Source organism: Hyla sarda, chromosome 8 (genome assembly GCF_029499605.1).
Source record: "Hyla sarda isolate aHylSar1 chromosome 8, aHylSar1.hap1, whole genome shotgun sequence".
Lineage (NCBI taxonomy): Eukaryota > Metazoa > Chordata > Amphibia > Anura > Hylidae > Hyla > Hyla sarda.
In genome coordinates this window covers 211316722-211344698 of record NC_079196.1, presented here as the reverse complement: position 1 = coordinate 211344698, position 27977 = coordinate 211316722, and the positions used below count along the sequence as shown (strand labels likewise).

General features: G+C 47.2%; 1 protein-coding gene across 1 annotated transcript; it reads right to left on the bottom strand.

The window, feature by feature from the left end:
• On the bottom strand, positions 1 to 22612 carry ZNF598 (zinc finger protein 598, E3 ubiquitin ligase). The gene is made up of 12 exons (XM_056535141.1): positions 21504 to 22612; positions 13907 to 14019; positions 12523 to 12652; positions 11833 to 12044; positions 9847 to 10076; positions 9485 to 9602; positions 8992 to 9179; positions 8813 to 8909; positions 6682 to 7484; positions 4940 to 5078; positions 3713 to 3839; positions 1 to 1401 (listed from the first exon to the last, which is right to left on the bottom strand). The coding sequence occupies exons 1-12, from the start codon at positions 21681 to 21683 to the stop codon at positions 1051 to 1053; spliced, it is 2688 nt and encodes an 895-aa protein (XP_056391116.1). The 5' UTR covers positions 21684 to 22612; the 3' UTR covers positions 1 to 1050.
• Between the last annotated feature and the right edge of the window lie 5365 nt (positions 22613 to 27977).

Below are 27977 nucleotides of genomic sequence, written 5' to 3'. Positions count from 1 at the left end.
GCAGGTTGTAGACCACTGTCCTATACTTTACATTGCACGGATCCCTCAACATACGATGGTTTCAACAAACGATGGTCCATTTGGAACGGATTACCATCTTATGTTGAGGGACCACTGTGTGTGTGTGTGTATATATAAATAAAGTGTTTCAACTTTCTTATGGATTATATACTGTGTAAGTGAATGGTCATGTTGCATAACGTTCACATATACAATCCAGTTGTTTTATTGCTGTATGAATAGTTCCTTAGCAGCGCCCTTGGCCCCCTGTCTATGGTTGTCCATACAAACACTGATAGAACTGGGGATAAATAAATGGAAAATATATATATATCTTCTAGAATGAATCCTAATATCTGTGGCTTATACGGTAAAGGTGCTATAAAGATCTGCTATCATGTAGACTGGATGATCCTGGATTATTCATTGATGCACAATACAGTTCTACCCCCCCACCTCAGCTCGCGCTGGCTGATAACAGGGAGTAATAGATTAACTTTTAACACCCCTTAATAACTGTACATAATACAGACATGAGGATTTGTGTCCCTTTAAACACACAAGGCCAGTTTCCAGAATGCAAAACATTGGATGGCGGCCCCAAAAGCGGCATCTGCCTACGATCATCCAATGAGAACAAGACTTAGGAACGAAAACACATAACAAAACATGGCCGCCCCCCCCCCCCCCCCCCCCCCCCGGACACGTGGAAGACTCCGCAATAATACCGTAAAAGCAAACCGCGCCTTGTGCTATTAGACATGGCGGTCACTACTTGCAGCAATTCAGCTCTGGCTGGGATTGATGGTCGTTCTCTTCAGAGGGTAGCACCAACGTCGTGCCCGCCACGCTCCGCACCGTCATCACCGAGCGTCGTAATAATTTACTTTGATAATCGCCAGGCAGCCATAACGCCGCCCGGATTTGCCCACATTTCCACTTTTTACTATTACTGGTATTTTTTGGTGCATTATTGATTTAATTTAATTATTTTTTTCCCTCTTTCCTTTCGAGCGCACACCCAAAACCTGGGGTATGTTCTCCAAGGGCCTAACTGATGATGCGGCTGATGGCCTGGAGCGAGGGAAAGTCATTGTCTTCGAGGTGCAACTCCTTGTGATATGCAATGTCCTGTGGGGCCAGCACTTGGCTGCAGGAGGGGCAGGTGGAGTAGTCCAGTTCGGGGGAGCTGGAGTCCGTTTTCCAGGCGGCTTTCTTGCTCTTCTTGGACTTGTTGGAGCTTTGTTTCTGTTCTAGTCGCAGCTCTTGGTGGGCGCTCAGCAGCTCCTGCTGTTTGGCGTTATCTGGAAGAAGCACCAGGAGCTCGTTGAAGATCAGACTGAAGTTCTCGCCCAGAAGTTGATGGCAGCTTTTGTAATACTCAGAGGCAGATATCAATCCCTTGAAAAACAAAGAAATACATGAAGCCATCGACACGTCTGACCGCTCTCTTCTCATCCCTACAAACTAGGGCTGCACTTATGGAGGTAAAGACTGCGATAGAATAGACAAATGGTGAAATTCCCAACATTTAACGCCCTCTCCCCATTTCACATTAAGATGTAACATGTAGGGAATTTCAACTCTCTCTCATTCCACATCTATCTCCCCATTTCCAAACTCTATTTCATGTTCAATAGCCACCATTTTATCTCCCCCCCCCCACATTTCTTTCCCCAATTTCAGGCCTATCCCCCCCCCCCCATCGCACGGTTTCATGTCTATCCCTCCCCACGTTTCATGTCTGGTTTCATGTCTATCCCCCTCCCTCCCCCCCCCCCCTCCTCCTGGTTTCATGTCTATCCCCCCTCCCTCCCCTCCCCCCCCCTCCTGGTTTCATGTCTATCCCCCCTCCCTCCCCCCCCCTCCTGGTTTCATGTCTATCCCCCCCCCCCTTCCTGGTTTCATGTCTATCCCCCCCCCCTTCCTGGTTTCATGTCTATCCCCCCCCCTCCTGGTTTCATGTCTATCCCCCCCTCCCTCCCCCCCCCCTCCTGGTTTCATGTCTATCCCCCCCCTCCCTCCCCCTCCTGGTTTCATGTCTATCCCCCCCCCCTCCCCTGGTTTCATGTCTATCCCCCCCCCCTCCCCCCCCTCCTGGTTTCATGTCTATCCCCCCCCTCCCTCCCCCTCCTGGTTTCATGTCTATCCCCCCCCTCCCTCCCCCTCCTGGTTTCATGTCTATCCCCCCCCTCCCTCCCCCTCCTGGTTTCATGTCTATCCCCCCCCTCCCTCCCCCTCCTGGTTTCATGTCTATCCCCCCCCTCCCTCCCCCTCCTGGTTTCATGTCTATCCCCCCCCTCCCTCCCCCTCCTGGTTTCATGTCTATTCCCCCCCCCTCCCTCCCCCTCCTGGTTTCATGTCTATCCCCCCCTCCCGGTTTCATGTCTATCCCCCCTCCCGGTTTCATGTCTATCCCCCCTCCCTCCCCCTCCTGGTTTCATGTCTATCCCCCCTCCCTCCCCCTCCTGGTTTCATGTCTATCCCCCCCCTCCCTCCCCCTCCTGGTTTCATGTCTATCCCCCCCTCCCGGTTTCATGTCTATTCCCCCTCCCTCCCCCTCCTGGTTTCATGTCTATCCCCCCTCCCTCCCCCTCCTGGTTTCATGTCTATCCCCCCTCCCTCCCCTCCTGGTTTCATGTCTATCCCCCCTCCCTCCCCCTCCTGGTTTCATGTCTATCCCCCCTCCCTCCCCCTGGTTTCATGTTTATCCCCCCTCCCTCCCCCTCCTGGTTTCATGTCTATCCCCCCTCCCTCCCCCTCCTGGTTTCATGTCTATCCCCCTATCCCCTTTAATATGGTCCTGGTGGGTGGGAGTAACCTAAGAAACCTAATGCTCATCTAGCCCCGGTCCCCCGTAGATCTGCTGCAGATCCCATTTTTCTCCCTGCTGTCTCTGGGTCTTCTGTGCTTCCTTCTTCAGAGACAAGCAGCTGATTGTACTTACAGACCTTTCTGCTCAGCCAATCACTGGCTTGACACATGACACCGCTGCGGCCACTGATTGGCTGTGCGGAAAAGTCCTGAAACCAGCTGCTGTTCTGGAGTACAGGGAAGACACCGGGAACACAGAGGAGAACGGGGCTAGGTGAGCATCAGTATTTATTTCTTTTTTTGTTTCCCCCCCACATCCCTGCACCATATTACACATGCAGGGTCTGGAGCCGGGGACCCACGGAAATTCAAGCTCTAATAAAATCGCCAGATTTTTTGTGGGCACGTAATTGTATACGGCATATATCATGATTTGATTATTTTTGCGATAAATCGTGCAGCCCTACTACGAACACATGAACGTCCAGCCAAGACCAGCGCTCATGTGTTCTGAATGGACAGAGGAAGGATAAGCTGCTGTCAGACTCCTCTGGCAGCAGCTTCTTTCTCTCTGAAAAAGTGTGAGGAGACCACATACACATTAGACCTGTATTTCCCAACCAGGGTTACTCCAGCTGTTGCAAAACTACAACTCCCTGCATGCCCGGGACAGCCGAAGGCTGTCCGGGCATGCAGGGAGTTGTAGTTTTGCAACAGCTGGAGGTCTACAGTTTGCTTTACTAGATGTAAATCACAATGAACCGAATTCAGATGCCATCTAGTGGTAACTAAATGCAATTACATGTGACAAATCGAAACGTTTAGCAAACAATGGGAAGCGATTACTATCATATTCCAAACTTTGTCGGCAGCTGTATACAACACACACGGCGCTCACCTGTCTGAACTTGCCAGAATAGGACTTAAATTCATTGAACTTGGACTCGTCGCTGTGCAGGTAATCTTTGATGGAGTCGATCAGGTGGATGTTTCTTTGCTGGAAGTTCTCAGGTCTGAGGTAAGTCCTAGTGCAGAACGAGACCCAGATGGAAAGAAAAACAGAAAGCTTAAAGGGGTACTACCGTGGAAAACTTTTTTAATTTTTTTTAATGAACTGGTGCCAGAAAGTTAAACAGATTTGTAAATCATTTTTATAAAAAAAAAAAATCTTAATCCTTCCAGTACTTTTTAGGGGCTGTATACTAAAGAGAAATCCAAAAAGAAATGCATTTCCTGTGATGTCCTGACCACAGTGCTCTCTGCTGACCTCTGCTGTCCATTTTAGGAACTGTCCAGAGAAGCATATGTTTCGTATGGGGATTTTCTCCAATTTCTAAAATGTACAGTAGAGGTCAGCAGAGAGCACTGTGGTCAGGACATCACAGGAAATTAATTTCTTTTTTTGGATTTCTCTTTAGTATACAGCCCCTAAAAAGTACTGGAAGGATTAAGATTTTTTTTAATAAAAATGATTTACAAATCTGTTTAACTTTCTGGCACCATTTTTATAAAAAAAAAAAAAAATCTTAATCCTTCCAGTACTTTTTAGGGGCTGTATACTAAAGAGAAATCCAAACAGAAATGAATTTCCTGTGATGTCCTGACCACAGTGCTCTCTGCTGACCTCTGCTGTACATTTTAGGAACTGGAGAAAATCCCCATACGAAACATATGCTTCTCTGGACAGTTCCTAAAATGGACAGAAGAGAGCACTGTGGTCAGGACATCACAGGAAATGCATTTCTTTTTGGATTTCTCTTTAGTATACAGCCCCTAAAATGTACTGGAAGGATTAAGATTTTTTAATAGAAGTGATTTACAAATCTGTTTTACTTTCTGGCACCAGTTGATTTAAAAAATAAAATAAAAATAAAAAAAGTTTTCCACGGTAGTACCCCTTTAAAAAGGTGCTTACAATTTTCTAAAACACATTTAGTTGTTATCCACAATTCAAACATCACCCTGGAAATGCTTTATTTGGACATCCTGAAGCAATGCTGGTGAATGCCCCCTATATATGAGAGAAGGGCACTGCAGCCCTTTTCTCATAAAAAAGTTTTTTCCTGGATAACCCCTTTAATAGCTTCGAGAGAATAATAAAAAAAAAAAGTTAATTGTTACTCACTCCTTCACTGGTTTGACGGGTGGCTGTGCAGGGAGAGGCGCCGATGATACATTGGTAAATCCTGGAGGAGGCTTCCCAACCGATGAGGACAATCCTGGAGGAGGTGGCAAAGGTGCGGCAGTCACTACGGGACAAAATCCTACAAAAAAAAAAAAGAAAGCACCAGGTTAATAACCATCTTCAGAATTTCAGTTGATTAAAATAATTTCGAACTACCAGGAATTATTGATGTCAATGTTTAAAGGGGCACTCTGGGGAACACAACTTTATCCGATAGGGGATAAGTGTCTGATCATGGGGGGGGGGTTCGTCCGCAGGGACCCGGCTCATGCTGCTCAACTTTCCATACTCCAGTGGGCCGTGGACCCCACATTCAACGTTAAAGGGGTACTCCGCTGCTCGAACGCTGGAGTTGGGAGTTTGTGAAGTCATAGCCCTGCCCCCTCATTACATCACGCCCCGCCCCCTCAATGCAAGTCCATGGGAGGGGGCGTGACGGCTGTCACGCCCCCTCCCATAGACTTGCATTGAGGGGGCGGGAAGTGATGTCATGAGGGAGCGGGGCTATGACGTCACGAGCTCCCAACTACAGCGTTTGTTCCAAAAGCTGAGCAGCGGAGTACCCCTTTAAGGAGGAGTGATGGCCGCTCAGCCAATCACCGGCTGAGAAAGGAGATTGGCCTAAAAGGCTGTAACACTAGTGCATCTCTGAAGGAGGGGGCTAGAATGTTCCCCAGACACTTATACCCCTTTTAAGAGGTACTCCCTCCTTAAACATCTATGGCATGTCCTATAGGTTGGCCATAAATAAATGTGTAATAGGTGTCCTGTTGCTCAGATGTTTCAGTAACCTCTACAGAAGTGACTGGAGAGACCTGTAGACATGTGCGTCCACCTCTTCTATTCATTGGCTTCCTGGTGCAATGGCCAGCGGTCACCTCGCCAAGTGGGAAACCCCAATCTATCATATGTGGATAGATCATACATGTCTAAGGTGGGAATGCCCCTTAGAGACACTCAAAACCTTCCAGATTTAAAAAGGTGTGACTTTGCCCTCTAGTTTATTATTTAGCTATGGTAAAGGGATATATACCAATGAGAAGAGGAGACTGGAAAGAAAACCCTTTGGTGATGGCGCTGCGGCTCTCTCAAATGAAGAGGATGGACAAGATGATATCTTTACAAGGTTCACAGTGGAACCACTTTTATTAGATTAGAAAATAAAAAAACTGGTGATGACGTTTTTCGGGAGGTCCCCTCCCTTCCTCAGATCAGGATCCTGATCTGAGGAAGGGAGGGCACCTCTCGAAATGCGTCATCGTCTGTTTTTTATTTATTTTCTAATCTAATAAAAGTGGCTCCACTGTGAACCTTGTAAAGATATCTTCTTGTCCATCCTCTTCATTTGAGAGCCGCAGCGCCATCACCAAAGGGTTTTCTTTCCAGTCTCTTCTCCTCTGCATCCAGGCCAGCAACCCTGCTGGATCCTGCAACCCAAGAGGCAAGCAGCGGCTACATCTCCACATAGCACCCCAATATCACTGGGGAGACAGGCTCTTTTTTATCGTACCTAAGGTGAGCAGCCATCTATATGGTCCTTGGGCCAATCCTCTGACCTACTGCTCCTGTTACCAAGGGTAATGCACTAGGTGCCGGTATCTGTCTCTTTTTTTCTCCCAACAGATATACCAATGAGAGGTCTACAAAAAAATGTATTAAAAAAACTACTGGTGGGATTTTACCTGGTGGTGGCATCCTCATCAAGTTACTGTTCCCCAATGCTGGAAAATCCTCATCTGGTCCAGGGTACTTTGGACCTGCATAGGACAAAGTCTTCAGCCCAGGGGGATCTTTACAGCCACTTCCTTTGTCCGGCACCTTTTTCTCACTGAGACCATTAACAACTGTGTTTGACTTATCGCTGAGGATTGATGTTGCAGGGGGTGTCGGGGTGCGCTCAATCTCTGTGGCATTCTCTTTGAGGGAAGAACTCGTCGACCTGTCCTCTACAGTAAGACCTGGGGATGAATGGCTTGGATGCTCTGATCCCACTCGCTTCTTTCTGTTGCTTTTCCCACTTGTTTGGGAAGAAGATGTGGTGAGCAGCTTAGAGATATCCATCATGGTCGGAGCATTGCGGAATTCCTGCGCAGTTATCCCTGTACCGTCATCTTCATCGTCGGAGAGGGAAGGAGGTCTCTGAAGTTTCTTGTAGGGACCTTTTGAGATACTCGGCTGGGCGGCTTTCTTTGATACTTTGCTTGAAGCAGCTATGGTAGGTGAAGAGGGTTTTGTGGAACTTTTAGAAGAGGAAGTTGTCCAAGCAGAGGTGACGGCCGATAGTGGTTTACCGGGCTTTATATTGGACACCAAGGCTGGGAAATCCTCTTCATGGAAAGCTTTTGAAGACCTTGCTGAAGAAGTGTACGATGGCCCAGCAGGGAAGGGGGAAGCTGAGGAGGAGCCCGAGGTGGACGACAGACTTGGAAAATCCTCTTCCTTTAGTTTAACAGGAGCTGATTTAACAGGAGCTGGTTTAGGTGCACTGCAAGGAAAAATAACTCTCAGGTCCCGTTCAATCATTTTATAACTACATTAACAAGAACTTTAACAATAAAGAGTACCTGTCAAACTTTTTATAAGTTGTTTATTAATGTATTAGAAACAACTTTATAATACTGTGTCATTACATTTCTTTTTATATTTATATATTTATTTTGACTTGTAAAAACTGACCACTAGGGGGTCTCTCTACATGTTCTAAGTCTCTTATAGAGTTCAGACTCATGTATATAAGTCCTAACTCTCATAGTGCAGCCTGGACACCGACGAGCACAGTGCAGCTCCCTGCCTGTCAATCAGACAGACGGGAGCGAGCGCTGCGCACACTGCATGGCGCACTTCACCCACATTGTACACTGCCTGTAGTGAGCAAGTTTGAAAGGATTAAGAAGGAAATACTGGGCGAAAATGAAAAAGAAAAACTGCGGGGGGCAGGTAATGAAGAGGGCAACATTCCAGCAGCATAATATAAAGCAATGGAGATGATGGCAGGTGCTCTTTAACTTATCCCCTATCCACAATATAAGGAATAAATAGCTGATTGTGGGGGGTCCAACAGCTGGAACCCCCATGATCTCAGGGAAGGGACACAGCACTCAGTGCGCAGAGCATGCTGCAGACGGCACGTGCTCCATTCATTTCTATGCGAGCGCCGAAAAGACCCAAGCACATCAGCGCTCCCATAGAAATTAATGGAGTGCTTGCCGTCTACCGGTAGATGACACAAGCTCCTTACTGAGAGAGCTGGGTCCCACGCCAGAAATCGCTGGGGGTCCCAGCAGTCGTACCCCCTGCGATCAGCTACTTATCCCCTTATCCTTGGATAGGGAGTAAAGTAAACTTTTGCTGGAGTTCTCCATTAAGCATACATACAGAGGAAAGCTCTAGACATAAGAGGGTTAAATTAGTCTAACAGAAACCAAAAGGGTGTTCTTTTGGCATATACAACAGTATACAAAATTGTACTGCCACGAATCTAAAATAACGTCCTCTGTATTAGAGAGCACTTAGAACATAGTAAAATGAAAACATTTATAATTTACATAAAGTCAATGGACACCTTTGCGCTCTTTATTTTTTTACTATTTCTAAATAGCTGCTGCAGGGTCTGTGAAAATCCTGTACATAGCTAGGTGTCCTGCTGCTTCTCCTGGAAATCTTCCCGCACACTACTCATGGCTTTGTCTGCTTTTACGCCCTGAGTAATGTAAATACTTAGATGTGTAAATCATTTTCCTTTTCCCCCTGATATTCATGAGCACTAAATATGTTCCTGTAGACCGGCTCACAGGAGACATCTTCTTATCATACCTCAATGGTGCAGCCACAGCAGAGCCAAAAGCTGGGAAGTCTTCTGGCTTCAATACCCCGTTGGAGGAGTTTGAGGTCATACCCAATTCTTTTGGACCTAAGAAAATATTTGCAGATTGTTATAGTATCTGTCCTGGAAGAAGCTGGTGTCTGAAGTTGCACAAAAGAATTTCAGTCACCTGTGGTATCTCCAGAGGATTTAGGGATAGGTTTTGCTTTGCGTCCCTCCTCAGGATCCCTAAAGTCCTCCGTCCTACTTTTTGGGCCATCGCCATTTTCCAGGACTTGTTTTCTCCCAGTTTCTTCTTGTCTTCTGGCTGCTACAGACGCTCTCACTGCAGCAGCAATCTCTCGATCTTCCTCTTCTCTGCAAGATAATCAGAAAACACAACAGTTAAAAGGGCACAGTTAAAAGGCACCTTTGACAGCGGCGATCTAAAGGGTTAATAGCCAGCTGCATGTCGGCTATTAACGCTGGCCCCCAGCTACAGGGATCAGCCGGTATGACGCGGGCTCGAGTCAGGAACCCGCGTCATACCCCGTTAACGGCACATGGACGAGCATAGACGTCCATGGTCGTTAACGGGTTAAAGGCCTTGTACACTTCTGCAACTGTTATTTGACTGCTCCAGTGCCCAAAAAACGTTGCCAATCTCAACCCTCTCTGCTTACCTTTTATACCTCCAGCTCCCCCTGCGGTTCTGCTGACCTCCACGTGCCAACCCCCTTACTGGTCTTGCCTGTCTGTTATATCGATCCACCTCCTCATAATCTTCCCCTCCAACTACACCTGAAAAACACAAAGTCATATATGAGAAAAAAAAGAAACAATGAACCAGACTTTATTCCTACAGTGCGGTAAACTTAACTCCACTTAACGTCCGGTAAACCAGAAACTTGGTAATCTGGCACCTGCCCTAATGCTAATGAATTAAAGGAACTTTACTGTAATAATAAAAAAAAAAAAAAAAAAAAAAAAAAAAAAACTTCCTTTAAATAAACGCAGGACAGATATATGGACTGACAGTCCTTACCCTCAGCTCTGCGACTATGACTATGACTATGTCTTGGAGCATAGCTGAACTGAAGATCGATCTGTCGGTTCTGGCGTGCTTCGGCGCGGTTCTTGCTATGGCAGGAGGTTTTGTGTGCCTTGTAGTCAATTTCAGTCCGAAAGGCGTGTGTAAACTGCTCCGTGCTGCACCTCCCCTCCTCACACAGAAAGTGACTCTCGCGAAAGTGCTCCCTCAGGAAGGAGTAGTCACTGTGAGGAAAACAAAAACAAACATATACTGTAAAGCAGTGGTGTTCAAACTGGGGCCCTCCAGATGTTGCAAAACTACAACTTCCAGCATGCACGGACAGCCAACGGCTGTCCGGGCATGCTGGGAGTTGTAGTTTTGCAACATCTGTAGGGCGGCAGTTCAGACGCCACTGCTGTAACCAGTGAAGATGTAGTAAGCATACACACACACATAAAACATTCTGATGCCTGGATTAAGGGGGGTTATCCAGGGAAATGTCTTTATATCTCTCTCTCTCTCTCTCTATATTATATAGATATCTCTCTCTCTCTCTCTCTCTCTCTCTCTCTCTCTCTCTCAACTGGCTCCAGAAAGTTAAACAGATTTGTAAATTACGTCTATTAAAAAAAAAAAAATCTTAATCTTTTCAGTACTTACGAGCTGCTGAAGTTGAGTTGTTCTTTTCTGTCTAAGTGCTCTCTGATGACACCTGTCCCGGGAACTGTCCAGAGTAGAAGCAAATCCCCATAGCAAACCTCTTCTACTCTGTGCAGTTCCCGAGACGAGCAGAGATGTCAGCAGAGAGCACTGTTGACAGACAGAAAAGAACAACTCAACTTCAGCAGCTGATAATTATTAGAAGGATTAAGATTTTTTTTTATAGAAGTAATTTACAAATCTGTCTAAATTTCTGGAGCCAGTATATATATATATATATATATATATATATATATAAAGGTGCATGCACAACACGATTTTGCAATACAGTTCCCGTATCAGGTTTTTGATGAAGAACAGATTCCTCAAAACCTGACTAAACTGTATCAAAACGTGTGTACAAATTTCAACCCGTATACAGTTAAAAACCATATATGGTTTGAAAAATGATGTCCAGTTGCATCCGTTTTTTAAGACAAAAAAACTCATACGTTTTTAACTTTTTGAATAAAGTTTCACTTGTTTGATTGAAATTCCAATAAAAAAAAAAACTGTGCAAAGTCAAAAACCGTATGGTGAAAACCGTATGAAACTGTACACACATACAGTTCTGTACGGTTCCCATTGACTCCCATGTTAAAAAAACGTATACGGTTTAATATGGTTTTTCACCCGGACCAAAATACGTGGTAGACTACAGTTTTGGGTACGGGTAAAAAAAAAAAAAAAAAATGACAAAACCGTACAGGATGCAAAACGGACACAACCGGATGATGCGTTTGACATACGGTTTACTATACAGTTCCGTATGGTTTTTAACTTGAAATCGTATAAGGGAACTGTACAGCAAAAACGTGGTGTGCATGCACCCTAAGGGTACGTTCACACGCGCGGATTTTCTCAGCGTATTTAGCTGCAGATCCGCTGGTGAAGGCCCCGCTCTATGCTGGCTTTACATGTGCCTGCTGGTAGCGGCAATACGCCGCTACGAGCAGACACACTGCAGCGATGTGCGCGGAGTACTCGCACATCATTGCCGCTCTCCCTGCTCTGAGCTAGGCAGAGAGCTCCCGCGATGTGCGAGTATACTGCGACTCGCACATCGCAGTGTGTCTGCTGGTAGCGGCGTATTGCCACTACGAGCAGGCACATGTAAAGCCAGCATAGAGAGGGACCTTCACAAGCGGATCTGCAGTGTAAAATACGCCAAAAATCAGCACGTGTGAACGTACCCTAAAAAAGTTTTTTCCTGGATAACCCCTTCTGCTGGGGTGTTCCTACAATACTAAAAGAATGTATAAAAGAGCATAAAAACAGACTGCGCCTTCTGTCACTTACCTGTAGTATTCCTGAGCCCCATCAGAGTCACAGAAGTGGCAGAAATAGTGGTCCCTGCGCAAATGCTTCAGCAGCTCATCATTGTCAAGGTAACGCTCATCACAGAACTTGCAGAGAGGATGGCCACGATGGGATGTGTCTTCTGGGTCGCCTTGAATGCGATGACGGGCGAGATCCCTCCGTGAATACCACTTCCGCTCATAGGTAAAATTCTTAAAATGATGAACAGAACATAAAAACGTGAAGACACCAGAGACATTTGCTGCAGCTTTTTTTTTTAAAGGGTACCGCTCCTCAAAAAAACTTTTGATATAATATAGATTAATGTATGCAGAATAACTTTCCAATAGCATGTTATTAAAAAATAGGAGCTTGTCTGTGTCCCGGCTGCAGTCTGAGATTTAGGACTCCTGCATGAGTTTTAAATCTATTTAAAAAAAGGCCTTGTGGCCAGGACTGGTAGGGAGACCTCTAGTGGTCATTTTTTCAAAGTGGAAAATTAAATAGAAAGAAATATTATTTAACAACATGCTATTGTAAAGTTATTCTGCATACATTAATCTATAAGATATCAAAAGTTTTTTTTTTGATGAAAGGTACCCTTTAAGGCTCATACAAGGAGCGGATAGAAAAAGACAAAGAAATGCAAAGCAATCTATAGACAGACATGGCAGCAAAATATCTTCTCACCTTCAGGTGCTTCAGACAGAGTTTACAGCAGAAGAGCTCATGATGTTTCCTCATGTGCTGTTCTAGGTCAGCAAAGGCGTGGAAGGGTCTCATGTCAGGGCACAGGTGACATTCATGCTGCAGCAAGCGCCTGAATAAGAAATACATGATGTCTGAGAAATAGGTTCATAAACTACAGCAAAACCACTCACCTGGGGGTATCACTATGGGGGGGGGGAAAGAGATTTATAAAAACCTGTCCAGAGGAAAAAATGCTGAGTTGCCCATAGCAACCAATCAGATCGCTTCTTTCATTTTACAGAGGCCTTTTCAAAAATGAAAGCAGCGATCTGATTGGTTGCTATGGACAACTCAGCAACTTTTCCTCTGGACAGGTTTTGATAAATCTATCCCCCTATTGCTATGTAGAATCCAAACATTTACTGATTCTTTATAAATAAAAAAATAAAAAAATCTATTAGAACCACAATATCACCAAAAGCCCATGTTTTTTTTTGTAATTTTTTTTTTTTTTTTTTTTACTGATTTTTTGTGTTTTAATCTCACAGCAGCCTATAACTTTAATCTCCAGCCCAATCTTCAGATCGGGTATGGGAAGGTGCAGGCCCCATTCTGGGTGGTATAGTTGCCAAGGCATCACTTTATAATGCCCAGTGAGCTTTGTACATGGAACCATTTGGTAATTTATAGGACTCACTCATGAACGTTCCTGCGTGACTTACTGTACCACCCAGTGTAGACCTGTACTACTCCACAATGATTTGCAAACACTACTGTTAAAGGGGTACTCCGGCGCTTAGACATCTTATCCCCTATCCAAAAGGATAGGGGATAAGATGCCTGATCGCGGGGGTGCCCGCCGCTGGGGACCCCCGTGATCTTGCACGCCGCACCCCGATAGACTCCGTCCCCGGAGCGTGTTCGCTCGATCACGGGGACGGAGAATTGTGACTTCACGCTGCGCCCCCTCAATGCAAGCCTATGGGAGGGGGCGTGACTGCTGTCACGCCCCCTCCCATAGGCTTGCATTGAGGGGGCGGATTGTGACGTCACATGGGGGCGGAGCCGTGACGTCACAATGCTCCGTCCCCGTGATTGACAGTAATCACGCTCCGGGGACTGATTCTAACGGGGTGCAGCGTGCACGATCACGGGGGTCCCCAGCGGCAGGACCCCCACGATCAGGCATCTTATCCCCTATCCTTTGAATAGGGGGATAAGATGTCTAAGCACCGGAGTACCCCTTTAAGTTAATTACAGACAAAAAACAAAAGGCGGCGGCATAACACCGACGCTGCACTAAACATAACAGTTTTATACAGAGTGCTCTTTTAAAAGGGGAGCCTGTTAGATTGAATATGCCGTCTAATCAAGGTTGACTTACCTGAAGAGAGAGAAAAGTTTGCTATCACTGAAGTAGATGTCGTGTTTCATCTCACATTGCATCTGGGAGGTGTTGATGCTTAAGAAGGGCGCAACTTTTCTAACAAACACCACCTGTAAGGACAAAGTCAGACGGGTCGGAATTTTATAGGAGAATTATATCCAAGAAATGCAACTACATCCTGGGCAGCCATGAAAAAAGGAAAACTCTACACCAGTGTTTCCCAACCAGGGTGCCTCCAGCTGTTGCAAAACTACAACTCCCAGCATGACCGAACAGCCTTCGGCTGTCCGGGCATGCTGGGAGTTGTAGTTTTGCAACAGCTGGAGGCACCCTGGTTGGGAAACACTGCTCTACACACATAATCTACAACATTACATATATTTTTTTTTTATTACGAAAAATAATTTAATTTAATTTTACTCACCACAATGAAACTAAACTTAATCATTGCAATAGCGCATATTCTATATATAATTGTTGGTTGACAATTCACTAGACAGAGAAATGTTAAGATTGGTTGGGGGGGGGGGGGGGGAGGTCTCAGCAGTTGGATCCCACTTAGGGATCTTCGTTATACGTCATAAAGGAGAATTGGAAAACCCCATTCTTACGTGTGGCATGCGGACTGTCAGATTTGATGCAGAACCTGCTAAAAATATCTGGGACCTTAAAAGGGGTTATCCAGGTAAAAACTATATATATTCTAAACTGGGCGTTTCCCGAGACAGGTGTCATCAGAGAGCACTTTAGACAGAAAAGAACAACTCAACTTCAGAAGCTCATAAGTACTGAAAGGACTAAGATTTTTTAATAGAAGTAATTTACAAATCTGTTTAACTTTCTGGAGCCAGTTGAGATATAGATAGATATATAGATATATATAGATTATAGATATATAGATATATAGAGATATAGATATAGATATATATATATATATATATATATATATATATCTATATCTATATCTCTATATATCTATATATCTATAATCTATATATATCTATATATCTATCTATATCTCAACTGGCTCCAGAAAGTTAAACAGATTTGTAAATTACTTCTATTAAAAAATCTTAGTCCTTTCAGTACTTATGAGCTTCTGAAGTTGAGTTGTTCTTTTCTGTCTAAAGTGCTCTCTGATGACACCTGTCTCGGGAAACGCCCAGTTTAGAAGAGGTTTGCTATGGGGATTTGCTTCTAAACTGGGCATTTCACGAGACACGTGTCATCAGAGAGCACTTAGACAGAAAAGAACAACTCAACTTCAGAAGCTCTAGGAGAAGTACTGAAAGGATTAAGATTTTTTAATAGAAGTAATTTACAAATCTGTTTAACTTTCTGGAGCCAGTTGATATTTAAAAAAAAGTTTTTTCCTGGAATACCCCTTCAACCCATCCCAGACACAGGGCGTACTGGTATGCCCTGGCATCCTGGGATTTAAGGACCCAGGGCATACATGCACGCCCTGGACGTTTCCGTTCACTGCCGGTAACTGGGGGGTGAATGGGATGCCTGCTGAAATCATTCAGCAGGCATCCTGTGCAAACTCCTGGGAGGGGGTCCTGAGACAAAAGAAAAGGGCGATTGGTGCTGTCCAAGACGGCACCAATCACCCTTGTCCAGCAGGAGTGAGGTGGCACGGGTGTCACCTTACGATCGCGTGAGGACCGACCAATCACCCTAGCCTGCTGGGCTGTGATCTGGGCGGCGATCAGGGCTTGTTGGGGGTCTCTTACCTGTCTTCAATGGCATCGGAGGTCCCTGGAGGCGGCGGCGTGGTCCCTGGCAGCGGAGGCGGATGAATACAGCAGGAGGTCGGTTGTTTGCCTCCTGCCAACAGCAACAACTCCCAGCATGCACAGCCAAAGGGCATGCTGGGAGTTGTAGTTATGCAACATCTGGAGGCACATTTTTTTTCATAGAAAAAATGTGCCTCCAGCTGTTGCATAACTAACTCCAAGCATGCTGGGAGTTGTAGCTGTGCCTCCAGCTTTTTCATAGAAAAAGTGTGCCTCCAGCTGTTGCATAACTTCAACTCCCAGCATGTATGGTCTCAGTGCATGCTGGGAGGAGTTCTTTTGCAACAGCTGGAGGTACAGGGTACATTCACACGGGCTGGGGTTTACAGTGAGCTTTTCTGCTGCAAGTTTGCTCAAACTCCCAGCGGGAAACTCAAAGTAAATCCCCGCCCGTGTAAATGTAGTGCTGGGCGGTATGACCAAAAATGTATATCACAGTATTTTCTTTTTAATTATGGCGGTTTCCCGGTATTTAAATGGTATTTCGGGGGAGGGGGGTCCTCAGTATAGTGTCAGGTGGTCGGGGGTCCTCACCATGGTACCCGGGATCTCGGTCAGGCCACTCGTAACTCTCCTCCATGTCTCCGCAGTTCTGCTCGAGTTTCCCGCTCCCGCCCGGAAGTCACGTTGTAGTCCCCTCCCAGCTCCTCACAGTCAGTGCGGCTCGGACTACACTTCCCAGAGACGCTGTGCCGCCAGACTTTTCTCTACGCCATCACGCATTGGAGTTGGTTGCTATGGAAACGGTATTGCGGTATGTGAAAAATTCATATCGTAAAGAAAAAAAAACACACACCGGTATTCGGTGTGAACCGGTATACCGCCCAGCACTATGTGAATGTAACCTGAAAACACTACACTACACAAAATAAAAAAAAGTAAAACACTACATATACAAACCCTTACACATTTACACCCCCCCCCCCCCCAAATGAAAACCATTGGGCTTTTGGAGAGAGAATTTGGCTGGAATTGAACACCATGGGCATTTACAAAGCTCCCATAGTGCCAGAACAGTGGAACCCCCCCCCCCCACCCCACGTGACCCCATTTTGGCAAACACACCACTAACGGAATGTAACAAGGGGTGCAGTGAGCATTTACACCCCACAGGTGTCTAAAAGATTTTTTTGAACAGTGAAAAAAAATTATTTTTTTTATTTGCACAGCCCACTGTTCCAGAGATCTGTCTAACACCAGTGGGGTGTAATTACTCACTGCACCCCTTCTTACATTTCGAAAGTTTCCGAAATAGTTTCCGTAGTTTCCGAAATAGGGTCACATGTGGGGGGGGGGTCCCTTGTTTTGGCACCATGGGGGCTTTGTAAACGCACATGGCCCCCGACTTCCATTCCAATCAAATTCCCTAGCGGTGGGACTCCTGCGATCTGACATCTTATCCCCTAGCCTTTGGATAGGGGATAAGATGTCTAGGGGTAGGGTACCCCTTTAAAAAAAATCTCAAACTTTTTAACCAAATTAGTTTGTTTAAAATCCCTCTATTTTGACGACCTATAACTTTCATTTTTCCGTATAAGCGGCGGTATGAGGGCTCATTTTTTGTGCCATGATCTGTACTTTTTATTGATACCGCATTTGCTTATATAAAAGCTTTAATACATTTTTTTTATAAATTTTGTTTGGGAATAAAATGTGACAAAAAAGGCAGCAATTTGAGATTTTTTTTCTACGTTTACGCTGTTCACCATACGGGATAGTTAACATTATATTTTGATAGTTCAGACATTTACGCATGCGGTAATTCCAACTACCGTATGTTTATAAAAAAAAAAAAAAAAAAAACACTTTATGTCCCCATAGGGGACTATCTATAGCAATCCTTTGATTGCTAATACTGTTCAGTGCTATGCATAGGACATAACACTGATCAGTGTTATCAGCTATCTTCTGCTCTGGTCTGCTCGATCTCAGACCAGAGCAGAAGACCCTCCGGCCGCCATAATGGATGATCAGATCCCCACGGCTCTGAATTTTTTTTCTTATTCTTACGCCTATATGCCCGGACTGCCTTAATAAACTTTAACTTACCCTCCACTAGAATTGGTTTCCTATGCTCCGGCCCAGCTATGTCACACTGTGCTCAGCTAATTGCGGGCCAAAGCGATGTCCCACCACGGCCGGTAATCGCTGTGGCTGAGGTTTAGCTGAGCGCAGTGATGTGTCGGGCCCCAGTAGCCAGGAGAAGACTGAGGTCGGAGGACAGGGGACCGAATCACGCAGCATCGGGGGAGTGGCAGAAGGCAAGTTAGGCTGCACACTATAAAATTCATCCGTTTGATGTTCCGTTATAAAAACCCTGAAAATTGGCCGTTAAACCGCAGTTAGAAAATCCCAGTCTATGGGATTTTTAAATTATCCGTTTTAACCCGTTATTAAAGGGGTACTCCGGCCCTAAGACATCTTTTCCCCTATCCAAAGGATAGAGGATAAGATGTCTGATCGTGGGGGTCCCGCCGCTGGGGACCCCCGCAATCTTGCATTCAGCACCCACCTGGAGGAGGCCGTCACGCCCCCTCCCATAGACTTACATAGCGGAGGCGGGGCGTGATGTCACACGGGGGTGGAGTCCTGACCCGTGATCATCACACGGCAGATTCTGAGCTGGCCGCGCGGTGTGCAGCTCCCCGAAGTGGGTGCTGAATGCAAGATTGTGGGGGTCCCCAGTGGTCAGACATTTTATCCCCTTATCCTTTGGATAGGGGATAAGATGTCTTAAGGCCGGAGTACCCCTTTAATATCGGGTTATAACTAGTTAAAACGGATAGTGTAAAAATCCCATAGACTATACTGGGATTTTCTAACAGGGTTTTCATAACGGAACATCAAACGGATATTTAAATCGAAGAAAAAAAAATGGAGGTCGGGGGGCTCACACTATATAGGATATAATATATATCTATATCTATCTATCTATCTATCTATCTAGAAAAGTAAAGATGATGCAGCACTCCACAATTATGCATAAGGTGGTTATTTATTCCAGCATGTGCAAAGACAACATTTCACCAGTCTCTCACTGGCTTTCTCACCAGTGAGAGACTGGTGAAACGTTGTCTTTGCACATGCTGGAATAAATAACCACCTTATGCATAATTGTGGAGTGCTGCATCATCTTTACTTTTCTGGATTGAGGAACCAGTGGACCCAGGTTCCAGGAATGCGGGCACCCTATTTTCATTTCCTTCTCCTACTCTGGACGACTGAGGTGCTGTCTTTATCTATTTGCTATCTATCTATCTATCTCGCTCTCGTAACCCAATAAATAAAGAAATGTGATACAGACCTCAAGATATATATATATTAGGGGTGTGAATCGCCAATATATCGCCCACCTGGGAGCATTCATAGATCCCAATAGACGCCGCTGTCAGCTTTGACAGCGGCGATCTAGTACTCCGGTGCTCACTTTTCTCATGTTATCCCGTCCGGGCTGCAAAATAAAATAAAACGCACTTTCTCTTACCTGCCAACGAGCCCGCGGAGCTCCGGTACAGGTGTTCGGTCCCCGGGCTGTATTCTTCTTACTTCCTGTTAGTCCGGCACGTCACATGGAGCTTCAGCCTATCACCAGCGGAGGCGGGACATCGCTGCGGCTGGTGATAGGCTGAAGCTCCATGTGACGTGCCGGACTAACAGGAAGTAAGAAGAATACAGCCCGGGGACCCAACACCTGTACCGGAGTGTACCGGAGCTCCGGGGGCTCGTTGGCAGGTAAGATAAAGTGCGTTTTATTTTGCAGCCTGGATAGGATAAAATGAGAAAAGTGCGCACCGGATACTCCTTTAATAGCCAGCCGCGGCGATTGCCGCATGCTGGCGATTAGCGGCGGCCCCCGGCTACTGAAATCAGCCGGGGGTCGCATAGTACGGAGCGGGCACGAGTCGGAGCCCGCTCCATAGCCGTGTCAGATCCGGCCTGCCCGGCTCCACTAATGTGGAACTTTTATCTCCTGATGCCCAGGACAGGACATGCTGTTCCGGGCGTCCGCAGATAAAAATTCCACATCCCTAAAAGAATCGATTCAAAAATATTTTGAATCGATTCTGTATCGGCAAATGAAAAATCGCGATTATCGCGAGAATCGATTTTTTCTTACATCCCTAATATATATGTATATGTATATATATATATATATATATATATATATATATATATATATATATATATATATATTGTAAATGTGATAGGGTATAAATATATGGATAGAAGTATGATTATATAAAAAAATATATAAAAAAACGACTATATAGGTTATATAATATCTATTCCTAAATTGTATATTTATTTCTGATATATATATATATATTTTACATAATCATAAATCCATATATTTATACCCCATCACATTTACTATGGATATTTAAAACAGATGAATTTTATAGTGTGAAAGCAGCCTTTAAGTTTATTATAGAGGAGAAATAAAAAATTTTGACAGATAACCCCTTTAAATTACCCCCAAAAAAAACACAGTCCAAACTACTAAACACATGAGACAGAGGGCGCCGTATACCACACCTGAGGAATGACAGCCGACCAGCCTGTCCAGTGCCGGTGACTCACAGAAGAGTAGTGAATCACTGAAAAGTCCGTCACACTATAATAGAGACGTCATTTACACAACGGAGCCCGAGTCCAAACCACCAGGGAAATGTCATGTACTGATGAACCTTGGCTCTGGTGTCAGCCAATCAGATTCTAGCTCTTATTTACTAAATCAACATTTCCTAACCAGTGTGCCTCCAGCTGTTGCAAAACAACAACCCCCAGCATGCCCGGACAGCCTTCGGCTGTCCGGGCATGCTGGGAGTTGTAGTTTTGCAACAGCTGGAGGCACACTGGTTAGGAATCAGCAGTGACCGGATAGGGCCGAATTGTCACCAGCAGGTCCCGCAGGCAGCCATGAGATCAGCAGCTGTCAGAAACCTGACACTTCACCTCCATAGAAATAACCTGCTGAGCACAACAGACACTCATATCTATGGAAGCCTCTGTCCCTCCATAGATACTCTGGTGGAAAACTTTTTTTTTTTTTTTTCAACTGGTGCCAGAAAGTTAAACAGATTTGTAAATCACTTCAATTAAAAAAATATTTGTCCTTCCACTACTTTTTAGCAGAGGAAATTTTTCTCTTTTTGAATTTCTTTTTTTGTTTTGTCCACAGTGCATCCCTGCTGACACCTCTGTCCGTTTCAGGAACTGTCCAGAGCAGCATAGGTTTGCTATGGGGATTTTTTTTCTCCTGCTCTGGACAGTTCCTGATACAGGCATTAGGTGTCAGCAGAGAGCACTGTGGACAAGGCAAAAAAGAAATTAAAAAAAGAAAAGAATTTCCTCTGCTAAAAAGTACTGGAAGGACAAATATTTTTTTCATAGAAGTAATTTATAAATCCGTTTAACTTTCTGGAGTCAGTTGATTTAAATAAATAAATAAATAAAAAAAAGTTTTCCACGGGAGTACCCCTTTAAGGGTTACTGTCTCTTTAAGAAACTTGTTGGGATTTTAGATCAATCACAGTCCTGGCGTTGAGTTCTGTGCTTGATCAGGTCTCTAGCAAAATGTTTCCCAACCAGTGTCCCTCCAGCTGTTGCAAAACTACAACACCCAGCATGCCCAGACAGCCGTTGGCTGTCTGGGCATGCTGGGAGTTGTAGTTTTGCAACAGCTGGAGGCAGTATCAAAGCTCTAGGACATGTAAAAAGTTTTTGTTTTAAGAAGAATGTTACCCTTAAATAAATGACACTACGGTGGTGCCCAGGCCGGGGTCACCTCTCACCTTGTCCAGCTCTTCCCGGCACACGGCGCAGTACTTCTGCTCGCACAGAACCCGCATCTTGGTGGAGCAGCGGTAGCACACGGGGTGGTCACACTTCCCTAGAGCGAACACATCAAACTCCTGACAGCACAGGACGCAGCTCCCTTCCAGATCAAACAGCTTCCCAGACTTGGACGCCATGGCCAGCAGGCGAGAGATGAAGGTGCCCCTCTGATCAGTAGTGGTAACGCCAAGACACGATTGTGTACCGGGGGGGTAGAGTGTGGGGGCACTAGTGATTTGTGAGGCAGGGGTACACTAGAGGAGGGGGCACTAGTGATTTGTGAGGCAGGGGTACACTAGAGGAGGAGGGGGCACTAGTGATTTGTGAGGCAGGGGTACACTAGGAGGAGGAGGGGGCACTAGTGAGAAGTGAGGCAGGGATACACTAGAGGAGGAGGGGGCACTAGTGAGAAGTGAGGCAGGGGTACAGTAGAGGAGGAGGGGGCACTAGTGAGAAGTGAGGCAGGGGTACACTAGGAGGAGGAGGGGGCACTAGTGAGAAGTGAGGTAGGGGTACACTAAAGGAGGAGGGGGCACTAGTGAGAAGTGAGGCAGGGGTACACTAGAGGAGGAGGGGGCACTAGTGAGAAGTGAGGTAGGGGTACACTAGAGGAGGAGGGGGCACTAGTGATTTGTGAGGCAGGGGTACACTAGAGGAGGAGGGGGCACTAGTGAGAAGTGAGGCAGGGGTACACTAGAGGAGGAGGGGGCACTAGTGAGAAGTGAAGCAGGGGTACACTAGAGGAGGAGGGGGCACTAGTGAGAAGTGAGGCAGGGGTACACTAGAGGAGGAGGGGGCACTAGTGAGAAGTGAGGCAGGGGTACACTAGAGGAGGAGGGGGCACTAGTGAGAAGTGAGGCAGGGGTACACTAGAGGAGGAGGGGGCACTAGTGATTTGTGAGGCAGGGGGTATTAATGGGTATAAAGTGGTGAAAGAGATGAAGAGAGAACTAATGAGGAGGTGGAGGAGCTAGTGAGCAGGAGAATGGGCACTGGTAAGCAGGGAGATAGGAAATGTAGCACTAGTAAGAAAGGTGGGGCACTAGTGAGCAGAAGAGGGCACTAGGGAGCACTTGTAAACAGTGAGGCAGGACGAGGGGCTTGTGAGCAGAGAGGTAGGAAGTGGGGGTACTAATGAGTAGGGTGGGGCAAGTGAGTGAGGGGGTGGGGCACTAGTGAGCTGTGAGGCAGGAGGAGGGCACTAGTGAGCCGAAAGGTAGAAAGAGGGGGAACTGGTGAGCAGTGAGGAGGGGGCACTAGTGAGCAGGGAGGCAGCAGAGGCCACACTGACAGTACAAGATACTTCAAGATGTTACTGGAAAGAGCCGCTGTGTGGCCGTAAAGCAGCACCAAGGGCCGGGGTGAAGATTAAACGGAGGAGGAGGAGTCCCGGCCTAACGTTAGAAGTTCCGGGTGGGGATGAAGCCGACCCCTCGCTCCACAACAGCGCACACACGTTACCGGCTAAGGAGACGTCACGCAACTGACGCATTCCGCCGGAAGTTAACCATAGAGTACGAGCTGAGGACAGAGCAGAGCGTCCACTTCAGCCTGCGCTCTGTGACTCTCCGGAGGATTCAACTCTATCACAAGCTACTTGTTACCGTGCTAGATGGGGACCCCTGCTGGTGAAGTCTGGACACTGCGCGGTTGTTCTGCTGTTCCCTTTATAAATAATATCTGGGAGACTGTCAGGTGTCACTAAACTCCAGCTCGTCCATTATATTTTTTACTTCCTTTTGACAAAAGTGACAGAAGTGCCGCCATGTTGTCTCTCTTAGTGGAGCCGTCCATCTGGTATTAGTAGAGCAGATGGACTAAATTATCATTTCTCTTACATTTCTGAGACACGGATTGCCTGTGTGTTACCTCATAGAGGACAGGGGCCATATATGGGGTCTCCCTGCCTGGCACTGTATATGGGCGGGCTCTCTCTCTCTGCATGGCACTGTATATGGGTGGGCTCTCTGGCACTGTATATGGGCGGGCTCTGTCTGGCACTGTATATGGGCGGGCTCTGTCTGGCACTGTATATGGGCGGGCTCTCTGTGGCACTGTATATGGGCGGCTCTCTCTGCATGGCACTGTATATGGGCGGGCTCTGTCTGGCACTGTATATGGGCGGGCTCTCTCTGGCACTGTGTATGGGCGGGCTCTGTCTGGCACTGTATATGGGCGGGCTCTCTCTGGCACTGTATATGGGCGGGCTCTGTCTGGCACTGTATATGGGCGGGCTCTGTCTGGCACTGTATATGGGCGGGCTCTCTGACACTGTATATGGGCGGCTCTCTGTGGCACTGTATATGGGCGGGCTCTCTGACACTGTATATGGGCGGGCTCTCTCTGGCACTGTATATGGGCGGGCTCTCTCTGGCACTGTATATGGGCGGGCTCTCTCTGGTACTGTATATGGGCAGGCTCTCTCTGTCTGACAATGAATATGGGCGGTCTCTCTCTGCATGGCACTGTATATGGGCGGGCTCTCTCTCTCTGGCACTGTATATGGGTGGGCTCTCTGTGGCACTGTATATGGGCGGGCTCTGTCTGGCACTGTATATGGGCGGGCTCTCTCTGGCACTGTGTATGGGCGGGCTCTGTCTGGCACTGTATATGGGCGGGCTCTGTCTGGCACTGTATATGGGCGGGCTCTCTGACACTGTATATGGGCGGCTCTCTGTGGCACTGTATATGGGCGGGCTCTCTGACACTGTATATGGGCGGGCTCTCTGGCACTGTATATGGGCGGGCTCTCTCTGGCACTGTATATGGGCGGGCTTTCTCTGGCACTGTATATGGGCAGGCTCTCTCTGTCTGACAATGAATATGGGCGGTCTCTCTACATGGCACTGTATATGGGCGGGCTCTCTCTCTCTGGCACTGTATATGGGTGGGCTCTCTCTCTCTGGCACTGTATATGGGCGGGCTCTCTGACACTGTATATGGACGGCTCTCTGTGGCACTGTATATGGGCAGGCTCTCTGTCTGACAATGAATATGGGCGGGCTCTCTATATGGCACTGTATATGGGCGGGCTCTCTCTGCATGGCACTGTATATGGACGGGCTCTCTCTGGCACTGTATATGGATGGGCTCTCTGGCACTGTATATGGACGGGCTCTCTCTGGCACTGTATATGGGTGGGCTCTCTCTGGCACTGTATATGGGCGGGCTCTCTCTGGCACTGTATATGGGCGGGCTCTCTCTGGCACTGTATATGGACGGGCTCTCTCTGGCACTGTATATGGACGGGCTCTCTCTGGCACTGTATATGGACGGGCTCTCTCTGGCACTGTATATGGACGGGCTCTCTCTGGCACTGTATATGGACGGGCTCTCTCTGGCACTGTATATGGACGGGCTCTCTCTGGCACTGTATATGGACGGGCTCTCTCTGGCACTGTATATGGGCGGGCTCTCAAGCACTGTATATGGGCGGGCTCTCTCTCTGTCTGGCACTGTATATGGACGGGCTCTCTCTGGCACTGTATATGGACGGGCTCTCTCTGGCACTGTATATGGACGGGCTCTCTCTGGCACTGTATATGGACGGGCTCTCTCTGGCACTGTATATGGACGGGCTCTCTCTGGCACTGTATATGGACGGGCTCTCTCTGGCACTGTATATGGATGGGCTCTCTCTGGCACTGTATATGGGCGGGCTCTCACGCACTGTATATGGGCGGGCTCTCTCTCTGTCTGGCACTGTATATGGGCGGGCTTTCTGTGTCTGGCACTGTATATGGTAAACAGGGCGGGCTTCTGGTTCAGGAATTCATCAGCGCTGACCGGGAGAAGGACATCAGACAGGTAGGATACCTTCACAGAGGGTTTTATTTTGGATAATGCAACGCGTTTCACCACGCATGCGTGGCTTTATCACTTGCCTGATGAAGCCACGCATGCGTGGTGAAACGCGTTGCATTATCCAAAATAAAACCCTCTGTGAAGGTATCCTACCTGTCTGATGTCCTTCTCCCGGTCAGCGCCGATGAATTCCTGAACCAGAAGCCCGCCCTGTTTACCATTGTCCTACATCAGAAAGGCTGCAGATCCAGATTATTATCCACACGATTACCATTGTTGTGTATGGGCTACACAACTGTCGAGTGAGCGGTGATTCTTCCCCCTACCCTCCCCCCACATTTTAGTGATTTTACTCCACAAGGAGCGCCTCCGTCTTTTTTCTTTCCTCTGGCACTGTATATGGGCAGGCTCTCTGTCTGGCACTGTATATGGAGAACTCTATCTGGCATTCTATACGGGTGGCCTCTCTGCCTGGCACTGTATACGGGCGGGCTCTCTCTGTCTGGCACTGTATATGGGTGGGCTCTGTCTGGCACTCTGTATGGAAAACTCTATCTGGCACTGTATATGGGTGGGCTCTCTCTCTCTCTCTGGCACTGTATATGGGGGCGGGCTCTCTCTGGCACTGTATATGGGTGGCTTTCTCTGGCACTGTATATGGGCGGGCTTTCTCTGGCACTGTATATGGGTGTCTCTCTCTGGCACTGTATATGGGCGGGCTCTCTCTGGCACTGTATATGGGCTCTCTCTGGCACAGTATATGGGCGGGCTCTCTGTCTGGCATTGTATACGGGCGGGCTCTCTCTCTCTGGCACTGTATATGGGGGCGGGCTTTCTCTGGCACTGTATATGGGTGTCTCTCTCTGGCACTGTATATGGGCGGGCTCTCTCTGGCACTGTATATGGGCTCTCTCTGGCACAGTATATGGGCGGGCTCTCTGTCTGGCACTGTATACGGGCGGGCTCTCTCTCTCTGGCACTGTATATGGGCGGCTCTCTCTGGCACTGTATATGGGCGGCTCTCTCTGGCACTGTATATGGGCGGCTCTCTCTGGCACTGTATATGGGCGGCTCTCTCTGGCACTGTATATGGGCGGCTCTCTCTGGCACTGTATATGGGCGGGCTCTCTGGCACTGTATATGGGCGGGCTCTCTGTCTGGCACTGTAAATGGGGCGCTCTGTCTGGAACTGTATATGGGGTCGTTCTCTGTCTGGCACTGTATATGACGGCACTCTGTCTGGTACTCTTTATGGGCAGTCTCTCTCTGTCAGGCACTCTATATAGGAGCTCTCTGGCACTTTATATGGAGGCACTCTGGCAGGCACTGTATATGGGCGGCACTCTGTCTGGCACTGTATATGGGCAGTCTCTCTCTGTCAGGCACTCTATATAGGAGCTCTCTGGCCCTGTATATGGAGGCACTCTCTGGCAGGCACTGCATATAGTGGTGCTCTCTGTCTTGCAGTCTATATGGAGGTGCTTTCTGGCACTGTATATTTGGCTGATCTCTGTTAGGCACTGTATATGGGGGCGCTCTCTGTCTGGTGCTATATATGAGGGTTTCTCTACTAGGCTTTATTTATGATCATTACTCTGTGGCCGACACTGTATACGGCACATTCTGTTACTAGGCATTTCTCAATGGGGCTGCTAAGCATACAATACATAAAATCACCACAAGATGTCCTCAGAGTACAGAGGGGTATGTTCTATCTATCTGATCAGGAGATGTTCATCTTGTAACTTCCCAGGGGGTAAAGAGAGACCAATGAATAATGACAAAATAAACATTACATAACATTTCACAGATATATCTATAATAAAGCTCACAATAAACACAAAGAGAGAATCAGAACCCAAACCCAACCAATGGCTGAAATAACCAATGATGACGAAGAGGTAAGTACATGTCAATGAGGAGCACATGTTGGGAATTAATGATGGTTCTAGTAGAACCTACTGTCTGCCTAAGAGGACCAGCGTACCATAAGTCTATATGATCATGGAGATCTGAAGCTTGTAGATCCATAACATCTCCCTGTAATGACCTGAGATAATGGGGTCTATTGGGGAGATGCCCATATGGACCACCTGACGATGTCTTGAGATACTGTGTTGGACCTTCTCAGTAGTTATTTCCACCACGACTTACATCCAGGTTGTTGCCTTTCTCAGCCTTAAAGGGGTATTCCGCCCCTAGACATCTTATCCCCTATCCAAAGGATAGGGGATAAGATGTCAGATCGCTGGGGTCCCGCTGCTGGGGACCCCCGGGATCTCGGCTGCAGCACCTACCTGTTGCGGCTTCCGGTAACTCTGGACTCTGGCTTCGGCTCCTGACCACGGTGACGGGAGATCGTGACGTCATGACTCCGCCCCCGTGTTCCATCACACCCCGCCCCCTCAATGCAAGTCTATGGGAGGGGGCGTGATGGCTGTCACGCACCCTCCCATAGACTTGCATTGAGGGGGAGGGGTGTGACGTCACACGGGGGAGGAGTCATGACTTCACGATCTCCCGTCACCGTGGTCGTGAGGCCGGAAGCCACAACAGGTGGGTGCTGCAGCCGAGATCCCGGGGGTCCCCAGCTGCGGGACCCCAGCGATTTGACATCTTATCCCCTA